General features: G+C 38.6%; 1 protein-coding gene across 1 annotated transcript in view; it reads left to right on the top strand.

Moving 5' to 3' along the window:
• The window catches only part of FRMD3 (FERM domain containing 3), a gene marked incomplete at its 3' end in the record, with an annotated part of 171884 nt that overhangs the window by 109928 nt on the left and 45545 nt on the right, over positions 1–16411 (top strand). The window contains exon 4 of the mRNA XM_080362358.1: positions 6105–6183. Coding sequence (XP_080218484.1) covers positions 6105–6183 — 79 coding nt within the window. The remainder of the gene's footprint in view (positions 1–6104; positions 6184–16411) is intronic.

Below are 16411 nucleotides of genomic sequence, written 5' to 3'. Positions count from 1 at the left end.
TCCCTCTATATTGTCAGGTTGTACAGAAATCACAATTTGGCAGCTATATTCTGTCAGTGGGACTGAATATTTTGTGTTCAAAGCTCTGAAATCTGCATAGGTTCTTGTGTGATGTGCTACCATATTAATTCGTTTAGCTTTGGCAAAGTTTGCTTTAAGTTCATATTTAGTAATACTAGGATATAGCAAAATGAATATTCCAAAATATTTTATGTTTTGTCTTGTCACATATGAAAGAATATTTAAATGTGTCCTTGCACAACATGAGAAAAATGAAGGTGTGGTATCGTTTTTGTTTAACATCTACATTTGCATTTTCCATTTTCACTGAGATGTTTCTGTCATAACATGATGTGTAAAGTCTAGGTCTGTGCCTCAGCCATTTTTACCACTAATTTTGCCTGAGAAGGGAAGTTTTAGTCTCTGAGAAATATTCTGAACCACACCAATTTTGTTGTACAGGTTGAAGCTGGTTGGTGGCCAGCTATCAGTGGCTGTGAACACCGTGCTTCCAGTAGTGTGTTGAAAAGCTCTCTGCAAGGTTGCCTAAGGTGGCTGCATCTTTGTGGTTCTACATAAAGATGCTTTAAAACCAGTTCTTTTCTTTTACATGATTTTCTGCACTCTGTTACTCTCTCCCAGGTGCCAACAGTAAAGTTCCTCTCCATTTGGCCATCTTACTTTTTTTAAACTTATTTTCTGTCTAGGAATGTCTTACTGTAGATCATGCCGGTCACATCAACACTAATATTTAAATAAATAACAGAGTTTTACCATGCACCTCCCCTCTCTCTTTTTTCATTAATTTTAAAGGTTATTCTGTATAATAAGTATGCAGCTATCATGTAATCTGCTTTGTGGCAGGCAAATATCCAACTATATGGGTTTTGTTCTTGATCACAGTAGAACAGAATCAATTCTGCTGCTCTGATGTGCAGAAGTTGAAAAGTCACATGTTTTTCTTGCTGCCTTGCATCTCAGGAGATCTGAGAGAGTAATGCAAAAAGAATGTTCTCCGGTGTCAGGCCACCGGAATTTGTTAAGTCAATTTCCTTAATCTCTAATGCTGTCATAAAATGTGAAAGGAGGTGGAATGAATCATGGGAAGCAAGAAGTCAGATGCAGAGATCGGTTGTGCGAAACTTTCTTAAATCTCAACAAACTTGTCATCAGTTTTCATGTCTCGGAACAAATCTAATAAAGAGTTTAATCGAATATGAAGTTCATAAATCCATGCACAGTGAAAACAGTCGGTTTTGTGTGATTATTCAGGCACTAATCTGAATGCTGTATATCCTTTACCTGTGATCCTCAAAAAGATTTAATAACATGCTTTAAAGCATTATTGTAACTGTTGATGAAAATCCATTGAGTACAATGAGGAAGAGCCCACAGTTTGGGGTTTATGATCTTGATAGATCAGATATCTTTTATGCATAAAATAAAATCACTGAGTAGTGTTCTGTCTTAAACATGCTTAGCAAGTGGTATGCATAATCAGATGATTAATTTGGTAAGGGAAGAAGTATATCAAAATAACAGCATATGCCTTAGAGTTTCCCAGAAATCCTTCTTCAGCATTAGTGAACATGAAGATTATTTGAGTGTAATGTGTGTGTATTGTTTTGTTGTTGTTGTTGTTTGTTTGTTTGTTTCTTTTAATTACCAAGTGACCACTAATTGTTGTAGGGTAGTGTAGATCAGAGAATATGTAACATCAAGGAGAGATGCAGAAAGTTTTCTGCAATATTGCATTCTCAGGGCTGTGAAGATAATTTAAACATCTGCTTTTGGCTTTCAGTATCCATCTGTACTCCATGTTTAATCAAAAAAACGACACTGCCAGTACAGCTCATTACAGAAGCTAGTATTTGTGCTGAATGAAAAGCAGATTGTTAAAAACAAACAGGAAAGCTTCCCGAAAGTGGCAGCTGAGGCTCTTCTATGCTTCTCCCTCTTTAGTTCGCACTTCTAAAACTTTCAGTTTTTCACCAGCTTTTAAAAACAAATTTCTCTTACATTAATTTTTTTCTTGTTGTTTCAGATTCACTTTCAATGAAGAAAATGGTAATATGAATGTGTAGTTTTTCTTAGCCTTATTATTCACTGTAAGCTCTTCATCTACACTGAAGGCAAATGGTTCAGTGGACTTAGAAATGAATGTGTATGAGACTCAGTCCCTTACACATTGGTATCTGTGCCAAGAGATGCAGGTCCCATAGCCCTCTTTGTTCTGGTCAGGGTGTTAGAGGTTAGGCTTTTAGCTTGGACATCCTTACTATTTCAGATGTGTTGGATAGTCTGCCTTAGTTAAATGCAACTGAAATAAACCTTACAAACACACAATCATTTGACTGGAAACCTTCCACACTGTGTGTCTGTAGTTCCTTCATGAGGCACTAGATCATGACTAGTCTTAGCATTTAATATCATTTAAATGGTTTTACTTGTTCTTTTGCCTTTATCTCTTATGTGCTGTTAGCACATACACTGGCGAATTAATAGCCCAGTTGCAATGAAGTTTGCAATCACTACTATTCTCCATGCTAAAGTCCTTTGAAATTATTGGAATTGTGAATCTTTTTTAGTGAGAAAGCAAAGCTTATGGTGGTAGGAAGTTCTGACAAAGCCTTGGGCATTTCACTATACCAGCTGCTCCTTATCTGACAGATAAAGGACCACTCTGAAAGAAAAGGCTTGTAGCTATTATAAAACAGACTATATTCAGGCTAGTTTTGTGTTGAAAAAATGTACTTCTGCAAATTGAGTTATGTTTTGGGAAGATTTGTTGGTAATGTTTCCACTTTAATGTGTAAGTGGTAGAAAGTAATTTTGCATTGAAGGAGCTGAGGAACTGTCTGGCTTGACAATCTCATTTCTTGAGCTGATACAATTCACTGCCTGTCTTGCTCTCCACTTCAAAGATATAGTGAATGAGAGAATATGAATTTCTCATGTGTGTTTCTCCAGTGCTGTAAAATTTGCAAGACAAAGGCCTTACTAAATGTTTACATATCATTGAATGCATTTTTGGAGGAACATTAGGCTTACGATCCTTTTCAAAATTAGGATGGAGAAGAAAGTGGATTGCTTTGGGCGTTCCTTCCTTCTCCTTTCAAGTGTTCATTGTTGGTGACTGGTTTTCTAACTGGAAAAGACAAACAGAAACAGTGGATCCTGTTTCCTTCTGCAATTGCAGGGTACCTTCTTATCTCCAGAGATGAATTGGATTATGGGGATCATATTCTTTTTAACATTTCAAATTACTTGTCGGGATTGTGCCATTGTTGCAGGTGTTGCTGAGAAAGGACTTCAGTTTAGCAGGCTGCAGGAGCTTGTTTTATGTTGTTTGCTGCAGTGCTGAGGAATATTGTTACAGAATATTGAGTCCAGGAAAAGATTTGCAAAGTAGGCTTCCAACTGCCTTGCCAAATCTCCTGCATATTCTGTGCATACTGCTGTATATACTTTTGTCATATACTGTCCTTTTGCTACAAGAAAAATATTTCCTATTATAACCTTTGCTGTTAACTGAATGTGGTCTATTTTTTAGTGCAATGTATTGCCATCCTTTCACTGCTATTATACTCCTTGCATACGGGGCAGCTATTGCTTTTCTGTCATTACCATGTTCTGCCAGACTGTGACTCTTCCACTATAACTCTTTTGTTTGTTTGTTTGGGTTTTTTGTTTTGTTTGTTTGTTTTTGGTTTTGTTTGTGTTTTGTTTGTTTGTTTTTCTTTTTTTTTCTTTTTTCTTTTTACCACAGCCAAAGTTTTGATTGTTTCATTGGGTAAAATTCAGTCCATTTTTACTATCTTGCAGTAGACTTGTGCTAGCTATGGCCCTGCAGAGCCATGCATTAGCTGTTCATTTTTGTGCATCCCTATTTCAAGCACAAATCTGCCAGAATATTTGAAAGTCCTTTTTTTGCTGAGGAAGAGCTCTTGCTAATTTAGTACAGGTTGGCTCTTCTGTCAGGTTTGTAAGTGGAACTGGATTCTGAAAATGCAAGGTTTTCTCCCTTGCTTACTTGTAAAAAGGCCACTGAGAAGAGACAGAGCCATTTAAGATGACTTACTCTATCTTTGCTTTGTCCAGACAACATGACTCCGTAGTGCATTTGTGGATGGCTGTTTTCCTTTCTGGGGCATTGAATTCACTTTATCTTCTAGTTTGCCATTACAAGACTGGGAGGACATAAGTGTCCTCTGTTTTGCAGCCTATTCCCAGTCACCGTAAGACAATGCTGAGGTCACATCTAAGATGCTGAAGCCCACAGAAAGCAGTCACTGTGTTTCTCTTGCCTTCAGAGGTCCTGTCCAGATTTGATTAGCGTGAATGTACAAACCATCCCTAGAGAACACTTAAGGCTTGTTTTTCTTTCTCCATTTCCTCTTGTTCGTTTCTATTTGTTATTGTTTCCTTGCTCTTTTTTTTTTTTTCTGTATTTTTTCATTTCTCTGTCCCAATTTCTTCTGACATTCCTTCTTGTGTCTTAAATGAGTGGTTATTATAAACAAGTAAAAAAAGTGAAATCAGCAGTTTTTGTTGAGGCTGACTGTACTTAAAAGAAGTGCAACATGAGGTCTTGAAAGGGGAAAATATTTCATCCTCAAAAGCAGTTTAATCCTTCAAAAGATACCAACCATAACAAAAAATGTAACACATTTTTATTTTCTGTTGCTTTTGTACATCACATTTACAAACCAAGTGATATCCAAAGACGTGTTTCTGCAATACTGCAGCATACAGTTAAACACTACAAAGTAGTTTGAAGAGTGTAATGATTATTGAACTGATTTCCACATGCGGTTTGTACAAGCCAGTGAGCTAGTAATCTTGAGGAGATGGTACAGTGAAATATTCTGGTAGGTTAGTGATTACTGTTATAGATTACAATAATGAAACTGTAATTCTCTCTTTCACCTGTTCTCTTCCTCCATTTTTTCTGTAATTTTCTTTGCCCTTTTCTCTCTCAGTGTTACGAGCAGGCCTGCCAGTTACCATGGCCCATGTGATGTAGATGAGTTTTTTCCCCACAACATTCACATTTTGAACATGTGGTTGTTTTCCTTCTCACTTCAAACTGAAATTTAACACATGAACATTACCTCGTGACAGCTAGCTTTGAGGGCTCTGCCTACCTGTATATTGTCCCTTGTGTGATATTTTTAAGCCTTCTACTTGGTTTTCACACATCTTTTATCCTAACATGGTTATCACAAGATGCCTCTGTTTAAAGTGATAGTGTTTGGTTTGGTTTCTGTCCCTCTTGTAATCACTAAAAGATCACTGGCCTAGGATTAGATATCTTGAATGTTGTCAAAGATACAACAGTGGGATATAAAGCTGTGTTCAGTAATGTAAAACAGAAAGATATTGATTGCTGATTAAAACCCTTTCCTTTCCCTTCCCTTCCCTTTCCTTTCCCTTTCTCTTCCCTTCTCTTTCCCTTCCCTTCCCTTCCCTTCCCTTCCCTTCCCTTCCCTTCCCTTCCCTTCCCTTCCCTTCCCTTCCCTTCCCTTCCCTTCCCTTCCCTTCCCTTCCCTTCCCTTCCCTTCCCTTCCCTTCCCTTCCCTTCCCTTCCCTTCCCTTCCCTCAGGAGTAGGTAGTGTTGTCTTCTTAATAGTGAAAACAAAACCAGTTCTGTTGTCTCTAGTTTCATTAATCAAATTTTGTTAGTATTTTCTTCCACTTTGTAATCTAGGCATTATCATCATCAGGAATAACGAATATACATTACAACTTTGTATCTCATTGTGACAAGATAAAATTACTTCCTGTTTATCAGCTTCCCAAATGTGTTGTAGTTCTTGGATCAGGCATTAAGTCTTGTGAGGTGCAAAACAATTTATAACTTATTTGCCTATGTGCCTATATTAGCTATATTTTGCACATGCTTTGGCCTTCTCTGTCATATGTTCTATTCTCTTCATGTGTATATACAACATTTATTGGTTTTGTTTGAATTGCTGCCTGATGAATTGGAGCTAACCCTTGCACAGGCTACTTTGCAAGACTCTTGGAGGTCACTCCCTGAGGGTGGCTGAGGAAATGTTTGTTTGCTACTGTTCTCATGCTTTTTCTTTATAATATTTCAGCTCACCCACCATATACCATGTGCTTTAGAGTGAAATTCTACCCACACGAACCCTTGAAGATAAAAGAAGAGCTCACCAGGTATTTTTTGTTTGTTTGTCTGTACATTTAATGTGCATCATTAACAAGTTCAAAATAAGACAATTTGTTGTGTAGGGTACAGTTTTCACTATTTATGGTAAAATACTTGAATAGACAGACATTTGGACTACCAATAGCTTTTTTATTTACTGTCATACCAATGGATTTTTAAAAGCAGTTTAAGGGCACTTTTCTATAGCATAGAGAGAAGTAGTGATGCTCTTGAAGAACTTTCAGAAAGAGAAGCAATGGGCAAGGATTATCCTAATTCTTCCCTGGCAAGGATTGTTGTCTTGAGTAAGCTTTGTGTGTGTGTCTTAGTTTTTCCATTTTTATATGTGTGAAATAATCTGTGAAGTTTGATTCAGTAATGGCCCTAACTCTGTAAACAGGAACTATGAATAGCAATCACTGAGCTTTCTCTTGTGTGTGTGTGTGTCTTCAAGACCACAAACAAGATAGTAGTTTTAAAGTACTGGTAGACCTTTAGCAAACTGATGTAAAGGTGCAATATATTTGTATTTTTAAAGTACAACTGCTCTGTAGATTAAGAAGTCTTGTTGCTAACATGGAAATTTTCCTGCTTATGCTGTGAAAACACAGCTGTTCAACAAATCAGTCTTACTTAACGAAAGGGAGCTTTGTCCTTCCTACTTGCCATTGTGAATACTCCGGGTATTTTTCAACTTGGGGAAAAAATTGTAGGAAAGTAACAGCCCTTTTGACCTCTGAAACAGCTGTGCAGGACTGTATGTACGCTGTACCACGTTGTTAGTCGGCAGCTCACACCTCTGACTAATAGCTGCATGTTGCAGAAGCACAGAGTGCCTGCGCCCTTTTTGCCCCAAGTTCGTCATTGATGCTTTCCCCAAGCCCTGCAAATTCTTATGCTCACGAGTCACTCCATGAATGGGAGTGATTTCATTATCCCTGGTCTCATACTGAAAGTTTCAGGAACAGCTTGCATTCTGCTGAATGATAAGTTTATACTTTGTATAGAGCAGCTGGAACATGCAGTTCGTATTATAGCTGTTTATCTTGGGTGATGTACTGAAATTGTTTAGCTGAGTGAACAGGTTGTGAAGCAGGAAGTCAAGGGATTTTCATTATTTGTTCATGTTTGTCTTCGATTGAATGTGTTACTTTTCATGACCTCGAGTATAAACTTCATATAGACCTTCCTTATTCAAGACCCTTAGTTGTTTGTGTTGTTTGGTTTTTTTTTTTTTTTTCTTTTCCTTTTAACTTCTTGGATACCCTCCCAGGAGAAATTTTACTGAAGTGCAGAGTGCCTAGAATTAGTTCACTGAAGTGTATCATGCTGTCAGTATGTTCTAGGCTTTGCTGGAACATTTCAAATTAATTTTTAAAGGCAAGCTGCTGGATGAAAAATGTTTTATAGTCTTCACTAAATCTAATACTATTAAGGCTTTAAAAGGAAAAATAGTTTCTCTTTTCATATGTCTACCTGACACCTTTTGTATCTGATCAGCTTTCTGGTTTCCCACTGTTGCTGCTGGGGAAGCTTTACTTTTTCTCTGCCCAGATCTCTCACTCAATAACAAATTATAGGAAATGTGCCTGACATGAGCAAGTGAAGTGTAGTCATGTAACTCACCTCTGAGAATTTGCTTCATTGTCTAAGACAGAGGGTCAGATTCAATGTGAGACTCTAAATTGGCCGAAGTTATTTTTTTTTCTTGAATTGCAGTGAAAAAATCCATTAGTATTTGACAGAGAGCAGTCATGAAACCTTTATAATGAGTTGGCTTTTTGGTAGATATTTTTTTCCTCTGTTCTGTTCATGGGACAGTCACATTTGTTGCCTTGTATGCTTAGGATGATTTGAAAATAAATTAATAATATTGTCACTCTTTGACTTAAAAGCTGTCTGCATTTCATAGCTGTATATACAGTCAGCTGAATCAGAGTACTAGCACTTTGCATTTCGGCTACTCTCCATGCCTAACAAAGCCTGTCACTCTCTTGCTTCTTCAACTGCCTAGAAATCTGACAAATGTCTGTAGTCTCCATTTAGATAATGAATTTAAGCTACAGTAAGACTCATCCTGTCACATTGTCATACTTATCTTTGGTTCAGAATATTAATTAACCCTGTCTAAATCCCCCATGTGGATTATTGTCGATGCAGTCTTTGTAAAAGCTTTATAGGAATAAATCTTTAATGAAGTACCTTAGAGACATCTAAGAGATGTACAGATGTTAAAAAGGCTGGTTTTCCTGCTCTTCCATGGCAATATCTGATGTAAAAGAAAAAGAAAAAAAAAATCATCTATTCAGTACACAAAGCTGTGTGTGTGGAGTAAATGGTTTCATTTCTGTGAAAATAGTATAACATAGAAATACTGTTCGGGATTTAGACATCACTTGGAGGAAAAACCCTGAGTATTTGTTACTTCAGATTACTGCTGCTTCATTGCTATCCTACCTTTGGTAGTCTGGGCTGAACTGTAATTCTTGAGTTAGTCTGTGGTTTTACAGATGCAACAGCTTTCAGGAAATTAAGATGGAGAGTGACCTAGCTGAAGTCATCCTTCTGCCTGTGATACTGTAGAAAAAACCCAAACCTTAAGAGCCTGCAAATGCGTGCACATTGCATGTTCAGAGGCCAGGAGTGCCTTGGGCAAAGGATCAAGCCATGCACTTGCCTGTCACTGCATTTCGTTCCACTGCAGAGGATGGCTGTGAATATCATCAGTCACATCATACCATTCCAGCCGCTTGCTTTCATCTTTCCTCCTTTTAATTAACGATCGCTTCCATAGCTGTGCTTTTGAAGTAAAATCAGTGCCTGCCTGTGGATGTTAAGGCACTTTGAGATATTATTGCTAAATAAGGAATTCTGTGGACTCTGGACAAAATTTCCGTCTCTCACTGCAGAAGGGCTGGGTTTTGTGGTCGTTGATCACTGTTTTCTCTAGAGTCAGCAGGCCCATGGGGGTTGTTGCCTTCAGCTCCCTTGTTTCTGTAATAACAGACAACGTGAAACCTGATTTGTCAACAAAGTCCAGATTTTAATGCACTTGAATGCTTAACCTTCTTAACTCGTCTCCTTAACTTGTGTCAAAACAGATTTAGGTATGTCCTTATTTCTGGAAGTACTGCTTCCTCAGCAGGCAGTGAGGACATACATGTTTGGAACATATTTGTGAAAGACTAAAGACACAATTTCTCTGTTTAATTGTTAAACTAATCAGGCAGTTTTTCCACTGCCTTTTTGAAAAATTGTGGTGAGAAAGTGGCAAAGGTTTAATTTGTTTTGCTAAGTGATTGGACCTCTGAATTTATTTCAGGTGCATTAGAGGCTCAGCGGATTACAACACAAACAGTGAATATGGATTTCTGAACAGCTGGTGTAATCTTTTCAGCAGAGAAAGGTCCTCAACCATAGAAAAGGGTGATGTTTCTCTGTGCTGTGGCCACCTCTGAGGGTTTGACTTCTGCTTCATGTGTAGTCTGTGAAGGACATCAGGCTCTTCTGAATGGCACACCTGTGGCTTGTCTAGTGCTTTTAGGTGAAATCAGAAAGAAGAAGTTTGGCTTCACTCAGCATTCCTAGCTTTTAACTAGGCAATAGCAACATGACAAGCAGGTCCTCACATCTCCCTTGTTCAATGCCATGCATACCTGTGAAACATAATTTCAGTTTCTTTTCGTGTTAAATCACCATATGGTCTGCAGCCGGTTTTCTGGCTGACACTACCTTTAGTACATACATTTTCAGTGTTACTACTAATTTCCTTTTCTCCCCACCCCCCCCTTTTTTTTCTTTTTTTTTTTCTTTTTTTTTTTTTAATCTTTTTGGTGTGTTGCGGTTGTTTTTCCAGAGAGCATGATAGGCTTGCTAGCAAGAGGAGGTTTTCTTTAGCTATGTGTGTGTAACCACATGCAGGAAGAACAATATTCCGGAGTTTACTATTATGGTCAAGTTTATTCTGCTGGCATGGCATGCAAAGGTATAAAAGTACCAGGCAGGAAGTTTTAATTGCAGAGGCCTTTCAATCTGCAGTACACACAGTGTCCCACTACACTCTCTAGAAAGCACAGATATTTTTGCTCTGTGCCTCTTTTCACTATTCTTTGATCACAGGTCAGAGCCTTGGGAAGTTGCACAACTGAGAAAGCCTAAGATGCTGCATGTGAATAGAGTGGAGACAGTTAAGTGAGTGTGAACAAATGGATCCAAAGACGGGTCACACTTGGGCGTGGATTTTTATGCTGTTATTTTTTGTCAGTGTTCGTGTTTAGGTAATAAATAAATCAGTGTTTGTTCTTTCTTATGTAATAAAGCAGTCCAAGGCCTCATGCCTTCTTATCTCCAAATCCCTACATTATGCTGTGTATGTATAATTAAAATGAGAGAGTATAAAATCATTTGAGGTCCCAAAGGAATGATCTAAAATGCCACAGATAATACTGTATCAGCAGTAATCCATGATTATTGTAGAAAAAACCAGAGCATGGGTGAGTAGCTGGGGGAATTAACCAAAGATGGATTATTTCAACTAGCTTTCATCATACCCTTTTTTCTTAATCCATATTTCCTAATCCAGGAAGTAGTTTTTCAATCACTAGGCTGTCATAAAAGAGTGTAATGAGTACTTTGATACAAGAAAAGCAGATAAATAATTGTTTAGCTGGAAGTCATTTAAATTGACAGACTTGGGGTATGTAAACATGGGAAATTCGAGAGCCCTGAGTGAGCTAGCTTGGGCGAGGAAGAGCAGTAGAGCTGTGTGTGTGCAGTGCTTGACTAGTCCTTTCTCAAATAGCTGTACTTGATATTGCCTTGTGCTGGAAGAGCCTCGTGCTTTTCCATTCAGAAGTGAGTGGCCAATTGAAGCTGATAGTGGTCCAGCTGGTTGTTAATGCCAGAGTATCAAACCATTTCTTTGCAAGTTGACAAGTCTTGCAATACTATCATCCTTCCAAGAGTGAACCATTATGGGTGGGTCTGTGCTACTGAACCCTGTTCCAGGCATCATTGAGGAATACCTCTGCCTCTCTGGGCAACCTGTCCTGCTTTTCTTGAGATCTGCAATGGTAGCTATGTTTTGTTGCCTCAGCAAGTCCGCTTGTCTGTTCTGGCTTTCTTGAGGCCAGCTGGCAAGTAAATGTATAGTTTTAATAGTATTGGACTCACTATCAAATTGAATAGCATAGGTTTTAAAAACGAATGAAAATCATTAGTAAGGGAACTCTCCTCAATATTTCATAAGCCTCACTTTTATTGTCACTGTCTTTCCTTGTAAGGGAGGCTCTATCACTCATTTTAGCTGTTCTTCTCTGTATCAAGCTCAACTCTGTCCTACTTAGGATGCAGGGGCTAGAGCTAGGCAAAACATTTGAGATGTGATTACACCAAGGCTTTAAATAGTGGCAAAATGCCCCTCTGTCTTGTTCAGAATATATCCTGATCATGCCCAGTGTTTTATTGGCTTTTTTTTGGCTGCTACTGCACCCTGAGTTGATTATTTCAGGGACCTGTCTGTGATGGTTCCAAGATCTATCTGTCAACTCTGTTTTATTGGTAGCTAACAGTGTGATGGATTTTCTTTAATTCATAAGATATCAAAATACTACTCAAGTAATAGTAAGTAGACAAGCAATATATTTTTAGAGAATGTAATTATTTTTTTTTTCTGTTAGCTTTCTTTTCTAGGTGGCACTGTAAAGAATAGAAAAGGTGTTCTAGTTGTGGTATTACATACTAGTATGTAGTTGTTACTGTTCAGGCAAGTTTCATGGACTTTGGCAGGAAACTAGTGCTCCTGCAGTGTGCTTGTTGATATCTGCTGTAGAAGACTGAATGACAAGCTAGTGTCTAGAATAATATATATGAAGAGCTCATAAATTCTGATGGGGGAGGAGGGCACCTAATCAAGGAATATTGTAAGCACATTCATTTGCCCTCTCCACCTGAGTGTGCAGAGCATCATGGTAAAGAGTAGTGCAGTCAAAGTCATACAACATGCTGAGATAACAAGTTTTGAACATTGCTGGATCCTTGAGGTGACCGTGTCTGTCATCTGGAAAAGCTGCGACAGCACTGGGAGAGATGCTTGTTACTGGAATAAAATGTGTGAAGTGGCTTGAACACAAGAAAAAAACACTATGTGGACAAACCAAAAAGTTTGGCTGTGAGAAAGCTTTCTTGCCTCATTGAACATCTTAAAATAGAAGTAAATTGACTGTTAAGCAGTTAGCAACATGGTGTCTAGGGGTCATGAAGCCTTCTTAAAAACAAGAATAGGTATTGCTGACCCTTCATCTGCAGTTGTGGGAAGGCCTTGGCCAACCTGGAGTTGACTCATCTGTATTGCAAACAGATAATAGATAGAAATGAGGTTATTCTAATGATAGGCATTTGTAAGTGTAAGCGCTGAAGCATACATTTACGAGCTTGCTGGTAAGCCTGAGTACTTAGGGCTGTAAATCAGGCTATAAAGTTGTGCCAGGGCTTGGAAGAAACAGCTGTGGTAGAAGGACACAAGAAGCAGCAAAATCTGATCTGATATTTCAAGTTATTTCTGTAAGTGTAGGCAATTTTAACTACATGCATAAATCTTACTGGAGTCAGGAGTCAGGTACACACATTCATAGGTCTTTGTTGACCTGGGACTTAAATTACTTTGTCAGGATTATAGTAAGTGTCTGAGGTTAAGCCAGCCTTTGACAAAGCTTGCAACATTGGATTTCAGTCCAAAGTGTATATATCTACTTCATTTGGAAGAAATCCTTAATGTCTTAGTCTTATTCCAAACTGCCCTTCTTTCTTTGAAGATGAACAGTATCCCATGCAGCTTGCTGCATGAGTGGTCTCTGAAAAACACAATCAGACTCTCTGATTCTGCCCTGTGTAGATATTCATCTGCCCTTCTTATAAGTGCTTATAAGTGCAAGTGCTTCCCTTCCCTTGTATCCTAGCCAACAATTTCTCCAGTCTCCACTGTGAACTGTGCTCTGTGCCTCTTTTCCCCTTTTGGCTGTTGCCTTCTGTCTTGGAGATGTTTCCTTTGCAAGTGCAATTTTGAATCATTTAATTAAGGATTTCAGTGATCAAATTCATGCAACAACTTAGTAGTGCAGGACCTTAGTGACAGAAAAAATAAACTTCAGTATTTTTGTTTTTAAAAATGTTAGGGTAATAGAAAGGTATATGAACAATTTAAGAGATACTCCACTGTCCCCCAGACAGTCAAAGAAACATTGCAACAACAAACCCACTTTCATATAAGAGTGGAGAAGCAGAGCTTCTTCCTCAGACTAGCAAGTGCTAAGAATTATGTATTTTGAAGCAAAGACAGATGAATAGCATCTATGGCCCACATTTGTGACAGAAGCTAGCCTACATGATGGCATGTGTTCAGCTCTGTCATCCCAAGATGATCACTAGGAAGAAATCGGCTCTGAGGCACAAATGTTCTTTTCCCTAAAATTATATCTTGTGTGCTGTTTTGATTGTATATCCTTGGCTTGCTCTTATTTATTTTCTGTTAACATACCTCTCAGGAAAAATTGAATATGTGTTTGTGTTTTCCAAATTGTTACAGAAAGGATATATTTCTGGGTATGTTAGGAAGACAAGATAAAGAAAAATGTGTTATACTGAAGTTAATGGAAAAAATGTAATGGAAATTTTCTACAATTTTTTAATTCTGAGGGTTTTTTTGTTCTGAACAACTTGCAGAGCCAGTGGTTTAGCTGGAAGGAATGGATATTACATCTTTATTTGCTTCATGTAATTGACAAAATTGATATATTGACAATTTAGATTGAAAGAGTATTTATTATTTTTTATTGTAATGAATCTAACTTTGGTGGGTATTTCGACAAATTTTGGTAGTTTCACATTGCAGAAAGGCTTAAGCAAGAAACTAGTATAAAACCTATATTTATTCCTGTTTGATTTGTTTCTGGGGAAAAGAAAACATTTCTTGTTTAAGATTAACTCAGATAACTGAGACTGTGATGGGTACAGACATTTAATAGTGACATTGAGGATCTTTGATCCTGGCCTGCAACAGACTAGCTGCTCACAAATGCCACAAGTATGCAGACTCTCACCCAAACTCCCATGTTGGTCTATACAGCGTTGTAGTGGAATGCATATAGATGAGTTTTTCCCCTCTTTCCAAGGTGCTTCTGTCAATGTTGCTGTTATTTTTGATCCAAAGTGCTGGTGTAGTATCTTAGTGACCTATCCACAAACTGTTGTCTTTATGGCTGTCCTCCTGTATTAAAAAAAAGGGGGGTTGAATTCTACTGAATCACGTTTGTGTGTTTTCAGATTTATTCTCATAAAGCAACATATATTGGCGTCAGTGCCATCTCATTTCAGGAGTCTGACTTGTGATTTATTGCATAGCATTTCAGAGAGAGAAAGAGAAAGACTGCGTGATTCTTGAATAGGTGCTTTGGGTGAATTGTTGCAGACTTCCCATTCTCCCTGGGGTCTGAAGATAATAACTTGTAATAGATGGTCAAGGTGGGCAGCATTCCTGCTTCATCCTGTTACATGGGAAAGAATTTCCCGCAAAACTATTTTTTCTTCTTGTAAACACCAAATATTAATAGAAAAGTTCCTGGCATTTGCTTCCATCTGCACAGCTGGAGAATTGGACCCGGCAGGGTCCTGAAACTTCAGATTCTTAGTTCTCATCTCAGCCTTATGTCTGCAAATACAAGTCAGGAGCAGTGGATTAATACGCTTTTCCAGAAGCCTGTTTACTTTTGTATCTCATGATAATAATTTTCAAGCTGAGAAACCACCTATATGCAGTGTCACTGGAGATCTGACCTTACAGTGGAATCAACCCACCATGCTGTGAAATCTTGGGATGCCCTTTCATAGGTGGGTTTGTTTTGGCACTTCTTAAAAAGTGAACTCAGTTTGACCTCAAGCTAATGGTCACTTTGGAGAACCACAGCCCAGATTTTTCACCCTGCCAAGACTTAGTTTTAGGATGAGGACAGCTTATTTGAGCAAGTTATATGTGGTATCTGCATCAATATACTGAACCTTTTCCAGTAAGCTGTCGTTGCAGATTAAGAATTTTTACTGCATCTCACCGAGGCCTTCAGTTCACCCTGCTGCAGTTCTCCTCTGGGAACAGCCTGTACTGTAGCAGTATCAAATTATGGGAGGGAATTAGTGATCCATTACTGGACACTGATTACAGGAAAAAAAGGGGTTACAAAATAAAGGGCAAGGTTCCTGTAGAAACTTTTGATACCATGATGGATTGAAGGGATTCACAATGAGAACAAATTGCTTTTCTCAGTGATAACTGTCTTGTATTTATGTAGCATTTAGTAGCAAGTGAAGGAAAGGAACAAAATTTCCCTTGCCCTTCAGACAATTCTTCCAGTCTTGCTCCAATCTAGGACTCAGTGTAAGCTTCAGATAAGCCACTTGGTGCAGGAGCTCCTGGTACACACAGAGCCAAGTAACCTGGGCAAAATATGTCTGACATCAGTGCTATTCATAAAGCACATTTTGATTTGCAACTCTGTAGCTCAAGGTTGGAGAGGACTGGCAGCATCAAGGAATGTCCTAAGATCTGCAGAAGCCGCTGAGTCTGATTGGTAGTACCCTCTAGACAGCTGAATTTATCTGGCTAAAGCAATGCTTAAATAATTTATTTTTGCGGGGGTGGAGGGGAGGGTGAAGCTGCTGAATGGCACTGCTGTAACCAGCTGAGTGGCTGGGGAAGGGGCTGCGAGTGAGTCTTTGGTCTGTGAGTTGGTCCATTCCTGGGAGATTGCTCCCCCATGGGAGAAAGCAAAAGACAAAGCGATGGCCTCGCAGCCACATATCTCTCCTTGCTATTGGAAGCAGTACTGCTCTGTGGTAGAAAGCAGAGGGCCGGTAGAAGGAGCCTTTTGTTTTCTTCTCCCAGTTCTGAAGGAGAGAGTTGCTCCTGCCTCAGTGCTTCATCTAGGATTCTTCACAGATTACAAAAGGAAAAGGAAAGTAATGCTCTCCACTGTCGTGAATGCGGTATTTTGTCTACAGTGACAGACAGTTTTTCTTGTGTAAACCTGTATTTAATGAGAGGGGCTGCGCTCAAGCAAACTCACATTGCTGTAATTTATTTCATGTCACTAATGAGCGTCGTAAGAGCTGTACATTTGAAATGAAGTGCTCTCCATGCTATCTCTTAGTAGGTTTTTATTACTCCTGCCATCATTATTTCATTGTTAT

The sequence above is a fragment of the Nesoenas mayeri genome (assembly GCF_963082525.1).
Source record: "Nesoenas mayeri genome assembly, chromosome: Z".
NCBI classification, from domain to species: Eukaryota; Metazoa; Chordata; class Aves; order Columbiformes; family Columbidae; genus Nesoenas; species Nesoenas mayeri.
The sequence above is the reverse complement of the archived record's forward strand: the minus strand, read 5'-3'. Positions and strand labels throughout refer to the sequence as shown.